Genomic DNA, 9888 nt, shown 5'->3' with positions numbered 1-9888 from the left:
GAATCTAATCAGTATACTCTACAACACATTTCATTGCAAATCATTCTGCAGACGTTTATAGCTGCGACCAAATTTATTGGCAAAAATTCTGGATTTTTTCCTCTCTGCTTTCTCAGCTGTAAATCGGGCTAATACAAGTGTGAAGACCAAACATTTTTTTTTTCACGTTCAATTTATTTTAGATGACAGGGAGAAAAACACTGCTGGGCCATCAATATAACACAACTGTAGTGCAAAAAGTAACAATATAGGGTTTTAAATTTTTAAAAATTGTATTATTAAAAATGTTTTATTATTATTATTATTATTATTATTATTATTATATTATTATTATTATTATTATTATAATTTTTTAATTAGCCCGATCCGATCCTCAGGGACCCACAGACAGTCCACATTTTTGCCGGGAGCTGGGAGGGAGCAAAAATGTGATCTGTCTGGTAGAGAGCTTGGAGGAAGCAAAAACATGGATCGACTGTAGGTACCTGAGGACCGGATTGAAACACACTGGTTTAAGTCATTGAATTAAACAGTCAAGTTTAGGATATTTGCATGTACTTAAAAAGCAATACCATGAGAATCATGAGATTGGCTTTAATTGCAAAAAAGATGTGATCACCTTTTTGTTTACTTCCTCAACAGACCAAATGCATCATGCAGAATGATTTACTTTAGCTTTAAGACAATGAGACTAAATCCATAAGGTTATTATTTAAGTGTATAATACTCAAGAGCTAAAATTACACATATACATATTATTGTTACTGAAGGTTACCGTTTTCATCCTTTTCCACCAGGTATGAAATGACCATTTATCCAACATCCAACTTAGAGTCCAGGTTAAGGCTGTTGGGGGGGGGGGGGGGGGGGGGTTGGTGGCCTGGAGCCTATCCCAGGATGGGGTACACCCTGGACAGGATGCCAGTCCACGGGGGTGCACATATACACCCACATGCAAAAAAATCATACACCACCAGCAATTTACAGATGCCAGTTAGCCTAGCTGCATGCGGTTGGACTTTCTGGGGGCAATCAGAGTACCCAGGGAAGAAAATCCACACACAAAATCCACACACACAGAGCGGCAGTGGGATGCAATCCCCCCACCAAGAAGCCATCATTTTCAGATAACGACTTCTGAAAAGGCTCTTTTATGATCTCAAATTTAAAGAGAAATGGTTGTGATCTGTTTCATATTTTACCAGTTTGTGTCCAAGCCGTAAGGTGCACAGATCACCATGACGCTCTTGGTGACAGCGAAGGCTGCCTTTGCAATGCAGCCTAATCTGGGCACAGCCGGCATGGTCCATCTAACCACCTGCTCGCCAAATTTTTTAGCCACTGATGAGAAAGTCCAGCTAAGAGCGTTGAACTAATAATACTAAACAGGGGCCGGGAAAAACTTCAGCTGTCATTTCTCATCTTGGCTTTTAACATAAAGCTCTTTTCTCCATTTATTTTGCCTTCACTCTGAATTTAATCGGCCGCCCAAAGTTTAATTGGTTTCTTCTTCTCTGTCTCATTTCTCATCTCTTGACGTCCTTTAAATGAGTAGAGATGGGTAACAGTGGGTCTAATTAAGGTTTCAGCTGAAAGGGGCTAAGTGTGTTAGGAACCAGGTAAATGAACAGGAGTTTTTTTTAGAAATAAAAAGTACTTTGAATTATGATAGATTATCTGTGAAAATGTTAAATAGAATTGTGCAAGTGTGCAGCTCATTTTCCTTTCTGTGAGATGCATGCTTGAGTTATTTAATTTTTTTCCCATTGTCCAAAAGGGCTTTTGTTTTTCATGTATGTCACTTTCTTTCACTTCCTCCCTTTCCTACCCATCCCCTGAGTCCTGGAGAGGAGCCCCCTTCTTGTCAGACTTTCCATCAATGCCCACCCCCTTGTCATGTGGTTATGTTCATCATCACAGCCTGAGAGCATCTCAGCGATTTTCACCCCGATAGAGGTCAGCGCGTCAGAGGCCAATGATAGCACGCATCATGATAACGATTTGTGTGGCGTAATGGAGTCATACCCTGGAATATCAGCGGGTTTAGATGCTGTGCCCATGATTAAAGGTCACCAGGTCAAATCCCAGGGCTGGCTGAGTGATTGCACCTTTGGATCCTTGAGCAAGGCCCTTAAGCCCAGTTGCTCCAGGGACTGTCTGACCCAGCTTCCTTGATTGTTTGTCACTCTCAATATTAGTATCTGCTAAACGATGTAAATGGAATTGCTGTGGTTATGAGCTTCAACTCATCGTTTCCAGTTGTTTGTCCTTTTTAAATACAGACGACTTACCAGGTTTCAACATCCTTCAAGTGTGTAAAGTGTATTTTTTAAGGATCGAAACAAATCTGATTTCCAATTATATACCTGCTTAAAAGCTTCCCAGTGTTACTGATAGTATGCGTAACTATTTTGCTCACATTCCCAAATAGTACTTGTTACGGTATATAAATTCCCATTTATTTTTGCATGTGATATTTCACTTGTCTGCAAAGTTGAGAGGCTGCAGTGTGTCCTTTCAGAAGCCCCATCATGTCACCCAACCTGGGTACATGGGACTGGTGTTCTTTCGGTTTTTTTCCCACAAACCTCTCAAGTTTTCTTACAAGCCCCCTTTATATTTTGGCAGACCTTATCATGTGTCCCGCCTGACCCCCCCGAGGGGATGCACAGCCATGTGCCCCACACTCCCTGTAAAGAGGTTATTGAAAATGCCGGCTGGTTGGGAATTTACACATTTATACAAGCAGAGTATTGTTAGTTCACAGCTCCCGGCTAATGGGATCTGACCACAGCTCCCTTTGCAACACGTTTGCATATTCTTCTGTTTCTGTCCTGGTTTTTCTCCAGGGGATGTGGAACAGAACCTTATCACAGTGGACCCCCCATATCCATAGGAAAGCTTCACGGTTATTATGACCATGACCCGGTAAGGGGGTTTTAAAAGGACCAACTTTTATACACATAGGTGGATTTTCTATGCTGTTTAAGTGTAATAAATAAGCAGCGTCTGGTTTTAATCATCCATCCAGTCATCTTCCTGCTGCTAATGCTGGTCTGGGTCTCAGAGGGGTCTGGTGCTCATCCCAGGAAGTACATGGTGATGGGCTGGGGACGGGACCCCCGGGATGGGACTGCATCCATAACTGCAGCGAATATTCATGGAATAATGCAATGGCTTTATTTTAACAGATGACCAACTTGGACAGTGATTTTGCTGCTGTAGTTTGCTCAGATATTGGTCAAACATATGCACTGGCTTTCATTCAAAGATTTTTTATGCACTTGCAGCAGTGACTATTCCAATGCAGCGACAGAGGTGTAAAGAAAAGCAGAATAAACCAACATCAGTCTCTTACGTGTCGTTTTGGGGCTAGTTTGTCCCTAAGCCCCAGTGCTGAGTCGAAAAGAGCAACGGTCAGTAAGCGGAGGGGCACCGTCTCCAGGTGGACGGCCTGCAGATGAGCAGTGTTACTTTGCGAGCTACTTGTCCCATCAGCGTGTATTTATATGAGGCTCCTCGTTGGTGGAGCTGGGTGCCAAAGTATCGGCAGGCCAGGGTGACATCCAAGTATGCTCAGAGTGCTTCTGACGTGCATCCGTCATTGACAGGCTGACAGCTGGCTCCAGTACACAAGTAACCAATGGTGGAATACTGACCTTGAGGTACCTACAGCCCAATCAGAAGCCACACTCCACCAAAACAAAACAAAAATAAAATGGGGAAGGAATGAAAACCATTTGCAAGGATGTTGTCTATGTCATAAATTTGATGTAATCAAGCAGTACAGAAGATGGATAGATGGATGGATTGATTACCGCTACTACAATTGTTGTTAGACTGATTCTGTAAAAGCTGCTTATTAGCTTATTATTATTCAAGATATACTGCAGTGTTAATTAAACCCCACTTGCATCATTTTAAATGTGAAAGCTATAAAAGTGTCCTATAGTGGCATATTGCCTGATATCTTCAGGGTCTGGAGTTCACATCCTGACTCTGCCCTATATGTTTGCATGTGTGTGCATGAGTGTGGAGTATGAATGTTCTTCCCTGTGCTGAAAGGCTCCCTTTGACCTGTCCTGAAGCATGATTCCCAAAAAGCTCCGGTTAGCAACTTACGTAGTTGGAACCGTTCCGTTGAAGAGTTCCAACTATGCACGTTTCTAACGTTATTAGCAACTACGCTTTTTGGAAACGAACCCCAGAATAAGTGGGTGGAAAATGTTGGCATGGTTGGAACAGCAGCTGCGGGAATCTGTTCACGCCAAACGTATAGGTCCTATGCTGGGCGCCTATTGAACTGTTACTAATGTATTTTACCGGGACATAGAATAAGTGACGCTTTACCAACTTTACGAGTTACCATTTTTAACGACACGTGCGTAGAACCTGTATTTTACATGTTTGCCTGAGGTGAAACGTATCTGCCTTCATTATAAAGCGCGTTCCCGTCCGCCGAGTGGAAAGCTGCTCATTCGAGCACATACAGGCGAAGGGGCGGCGGCGCGTTTCACTTTCCTCAGTAGGATGCCAGTGAAATGGGGAAGGACAGCCAGGGACAGACTCGGGATCCAACCGGAGCAGGTAAGCGCCATGTAAGATGTCCTCAAACATTAGTATAGTCAGCGTTTCTATTTTTACTATTCCAGCCGTGGCCAGGTCTCAAACGTTTGCATTCAGTTTGAAGTGTATTTTTTTCGGGTTGAACAAAAGGATGGATTCATTGAAAGTGTGTCTGCATGGTGCAATCTCCTCCGTAGATATTTCTCTTATAAGATTAGTGATCCCCTACATACATAAACAAGCAGCACTAATTAGTACATTTGCTGACATGAAGTCATGTTTGACCTGATATTGCAGATTAAACGCGTGTACAAGCTGAATTAAACTTTCTTCACCTTGAGCTGCTGTAGGAAAGTTCGGATGATGCATTTAACGCCCTTATATTGTAGATCAGTTAACAGTTGTGAACTCAACATAGTCTATAAAAAATACTCCTTTTCTGAATTATGACAACACCAGACTTCGGGTAGACACATCTGCCCATCTTGAGAAGTTGATCATTCAATTAATAAAGTCTGAAAATAAACAATAAAGGAATCGATATATATGTACCGGTTTAATTTCTGATGTCGCACTATCCTAATAAGAATAAAGAGTACTTAAAACACGTGTAAGAAATTAGGCCTATTCATTATAATTTCGCCCTGTGTGTTTGGTATAGCTGGATATGATTACATTTAAAATGTGGAAAGATTTTCAGTATTATTCTCCCAGTTTTAGTTTGGCTATATTGATAACCGATTTTTTGATCGGCTATAACACTAGGATTGTAGGGAGCTTCGTGTAGGACTAATTGCGATATTTACTTCTTAGGGAGTATTGAAAAGATTAATAGTCGTTGCTTGATATTTAGCAAGCTTTCTGGAATTAAATTATATGTGAGTAAAGTTCGCTTTGCTGCTATTCCGACGTTTTAAACGAAAGAAATAGCTGTCTAGCACGAATAACGTTTATATAATATTAGTTGCTGAGTTTGGGACACAGATGTCTTGTTAAAAGTGAAGTTTAGCATTTGGGTCTGCAGATCTGTCTGGTATTAGCAGAATAGAAATGTTGAATCGTGATGATATAAGCCCAGATATAGATAATTACTTTAAGGTTGTCAGAAACATTATTATTTAAGTGACTACGTATTGATATTAGTCTTTGAGAGGAAAGTTTTTTTTTTATTATTTTTTTTATTTATTCACAAACATGATACATGCCGTTAATGTTGTAACCCCTGTAGGTAAAAAAGTCAGTTGTGCATAATGCTTTTATGCGGCCGCTTGAACGTTTTATTTAACTCATATGGGAATGTCAGGGTCTGTAGCGTCCGACCCGCCCTGTGTGACCCTGTGATCCCATTTGACCAGCAGGCATTGCTGGCCGTTCTGCCTTCCCCCTTCTCTTAGTTCCTAGTCTTCCCTAATGTGTTTTTCTTGGTCCCTAGACTGCCACACAGCATAGTGAGCTGAGTATTAGGCTGGGTCATTTTTCAACTTTTTTGAAGGTATCAAGTTTGGACTGGTTGAGATATTAGCACATATGGTAATATGACAAAATAAAAAAAATTCACCTTGTTATATGAAACCAATTTTTCAGGAAACATTTTCAAAAATAGTGCACTATAATTTGCTAATATTATTCATGTTAATCACCAATATTGATCAAATTACTGAGCAGAACATACATATTGGCAAAGATAATCAAAGTTTTCACAATTACACCAGAGAAATAAATGTTTGTAGTCTTAAACGCACGTCTAACATCTATTATATAACCACAAATGTCATCATAACTTTCAGTATAAGACCCCTTCGAAGCAAATGCGGGTCTCATCTGCCGGCTTGTAACCTTTACAAGAATGTGTCTGTGTCTTGATTCCAGTCCATACACAATGGCAGAAGCTTCAGATGTCAGCTTTACTGCCCTCTCAACAGTCTGAGAATGTGAGGGTCGATCTGGTAGCTTCAGCTGTGTGCCGTTCTCCAGTGCAGCGTGAAGATCGCTGTCGGAGAAGTGTTTAGTCAGGGCAGGTTCACAGATGCCAGGATGTGACAGATTGATGGAACATGAGACGTGCTCGTGGAGAGTAGGTCCTTAGCTTGCTTCTTCCTCTTCAATCTCTTGGTTTTTGCCTCGGCTCTTCTCATTGTCTTTCCTGCCTCTTGATCTACTGATCTACTGATCTACTGATCCCAACTGGAATGAACCTTTTGGTTCATACTTTGCTCTCTCATCTCTCAAGTACTCCCTCCTCAAGTGAAACCTTCTTACTTGGAGGGCACAAGCAGACTACAGTATATGTTGAGTTTGACAATTTTCAATTGGGCATCTCACATATTTGTCATTGCAGGGTCGAATAGGTAGATGACAGGTGCACACAGAAATGTTGAAAAGTTTGTCAAGGCTTTCGTCCAAATTTTGTTGCTGGACTGTTGAAAGCATCTTCCAGTTGATCTTCCTCATCTTCTGGAAACAAGCTTTATCTATCTTCTTTACAATGTAATACTCATCATAGAGTGGCAACCGTGGGTTCACTGATCGCCAGACCTCAATAACATCATTTGCAATTAATTTGGAAGTGTCATATTCTTTCAAATCGGGATTGCTGTTTTTAACAAAATAGCTGTATTGAATCACTTGACACAACGTCGGAGGCTCTGTTGTATCCAAAGGGGACGGTTGTCCACAGAATTTCTTGCTGCACTCTGTTCTAGTCAATACTGTAGTAGATTTTCGCTTTATCAACATTATAACATGCAAAAAAGCACTAAAAATTAAATATTCCAGGGAACAGCATAATGTAAAACAACAATGTCAAGAACAACAACTAATGTAAAAGAACAACAACTGGAGCTTGCAGTGCACAACCCTAACCCTAACCCTAACCCTAACCGGATATATGCGAAAAATTAGACAGAAATCTGACTCGTTATCCTGAAAGTTTTCCCTTTTTTTCAACATGTGTAAGGTTTTTCTTTGTTACTATATATAAATCTATCAATCTCAGTCAGTCCAACATCATATTTACAAAATCAACCCACCCTACTGAGTGCCTCATTCTGCAAATCTGGGGGTCGTGGGTTTGAGGCTGGCACATCCCACTCTTCCATGTTCTGGATTTTGTTTGACTTTTGTTCCCCAGTGTTTGTAATTTTGGGTTTCCTACTGTCATCTGTCAGGTTCTCCCATCCATGGTCCACCCTCCCTGTGTTAGGATTTGTTTTTTTGTACCTGTCTTTTGTATCAGTCTTGTATTTCCAGTGTTTAATTTTTCTAGTTCTGTGAGCTCTCCCTGTTCATTGGTTCCACCTGTTGCTCATATTGTGTTCTGTCTGATTGGTTAAGTTAATACTTCTCTCCTGTGTCCTCGTTAGCTCAGTCTGGTTTGTGTATTTAAGTTTTTGCCTTGGTTAATTTTCCCAGGTGGTCATTGTGTTAGTTTGTGTCAGAATGTGTTGATGCTCTGTTTGGGCTTTCTGTTGCCCGTATTGCTCTCTTCCCCTTGTTAGATGTTTTTGTGTTAGTGCTTGTTTCCCCCATTTGCCTTTGACCCCTCATGGTCCTTTACTTTGTGCCTTACCCAGTGTTCAGTTCCCTAATAAACCCCCTTGTCTTGTGAGCCACCAGTGGGTCGTCACCTTCTCCTGCCTGCACCATGGGGTAGCATGAAAGAGTGTTTGGTGCTAATGGTCTGTGCTGCTCTTAGAAATTAGAAGCCCAAATGATGATTGTTTAATATAACTGTGTTTTTCTCACATCATGAAATATTTATTTTCTGGAACAAAAGTCCATGTTTGCCGTTCGAGAAACACATTTTTCAGCTTCATCAGAACATACAAATTAAATTTTCTTGTATTGGAGTGCTCATTTTAATATTGTAATGATTAAATGAGAGAGGATCCAAATACTGAGGTACCTGGTTTATATCTGCATTCCTTGAACTTGTATTCCAGTGCACAGGCAATAGATAGACAAGCCGATAATAGCGCAAGAAGAAAACCGAATCGAAATCATGTTCCAATAGCTGTAGTGTATAGACTGTCTGAATGCTGCTGAGTTAAATTGAACAACACAGAGAAAATAACCTAATTCGCAATACAAGATGACGAGCTGAGGAAGTGGTGGGTCAGACAGTGGCCATACAGAGGGGCTGGCTGGTCACAAAACAGGTACTCCGGGGCACATACTCGGCCTAACTAACAAACAAGTCGCTGTAAATCTACACCAATTAACCAGGTGTATGATCCTAGAATCCAGGTGTAGTAGGGTGGGAACTAGCTGGGATGCAAGCCTGACTGATATATTGTACCAAATTTCCTGCAATACATGGGCATTGTTTTAAATTTATTTTACGAATAATAAAGTATCGCTGCTGCCACACCCCTCCAAGTTTGAGGTTTGGTTCCTTCCTCTGCACATGTGCAGTTTGCTTCTTCTCCCATGGAGAGTGGGTTTCCGTATTGGAACCCCAGTTTCTTCTTGCAGTCCAAATATATGCCATTAGGCTAATTAGCATTTCCAAATTGCCTGTAGTGAATGGTTGTGTGTATGTGCCTTGTGTATCTGCTGCCTGGGAGGGGCTCCTGCCCCCACCCCCAAGATTCTGCCCAATATATGGCAGTAGATGTATGATTTCAGAATTATCCATTATATTATTAAGAATATGAATATACCTTTAAAGACATGTTTTAGATGGATAATGGACCATTTTCTAGAAAGCTTTAGAAGCTAAATACCCGAAGTCATCATCCCTACCATTTGCTGGGGAGCTGCACTTGTTACAGTAAATACATTTATATTGCATACAAAGTAAGTGGAAGTTTTTCTCCAAAAATCTAGGATTCTTCAATGAATATTTATGATGCAATCCTGTACTGGACAAGTGGTTAGAAAATAGATGGATGGATTTATTGTGAAATTTCTAAAATTATGTAAAATATTCATATATGTTGTTGTTATGAAAATAAGGCGTAATAGCAATGATGACAGCTAAGTGATGCTGCCACAGCGTTAACCAGCACTGGAGGAAAGCCCTAATGATACATGCCTTTAGACTTCCCAAAATCCCTGCAGTATACCTCATTAATATTATATTATGTAAGTGTTTGATGCAAAGGGTAAAACGCTACTAGGCTTATAAGAGGATGAAGTAATCAAATCTGCAAATGATGAGCATGGATTGATTCATGCAATCAATGGTTCAGTCATGGCTAATTAAGAGCTCAGCTGGAGCAGAAATCAACACAGATTGAGTCACCAGGACCAGCTTGTTATGCCCCTAATGCACATCAGCATAACATTATCAAGGTGCTTTAGGAACACAGTGGATAGAAG

General features: G+C 40.7%; 1 protein-coding gene across 1 annotated transcript in view; it reads left to right on the top strand.

The window, feature by feature from the left end:
- Window positions 1–4250: 4250 nt before the first annotated feature.
- The window catches only part of LOC111842551 (zinc finger protein 385C), a 146249-nt gene continuing 140611 nt past the window's right edge, over window positions 4251–9888 (top strand). The window contains exon 1 of the mRNA XM_023809278.2: window positions 4251–4587. Within this exon, the coding sequence (XP_023665046.1) occupies window positions 4542–4587 (46 nt within the window). The 5' untranslated portion in view covers window positions 4251–4541. The remainder of the gene's footprint in view (window positions 4588–9888) is intronic.

Source organism: Paramormyrops kingsleyae, chromosome 5 (assembly GCF_048594095.1).
Source record: "Paramormyrops kingsleyae isolate MSU_618 chromosome 5, PKINGS_0.4, whole genome shotgun sequence".
NCBI lineage: Eukaryota > Metazoa > Chordata > Actinopteri > Osteoglossiformes > Mormyridae > Paramormyrops > Paramormyrops kingsleyae.
The sequence above is the reverse complement of the archived record's forward strand: the minus strand, read 5'-3'. Positions and strand labels throughout refer to the sequence as shown.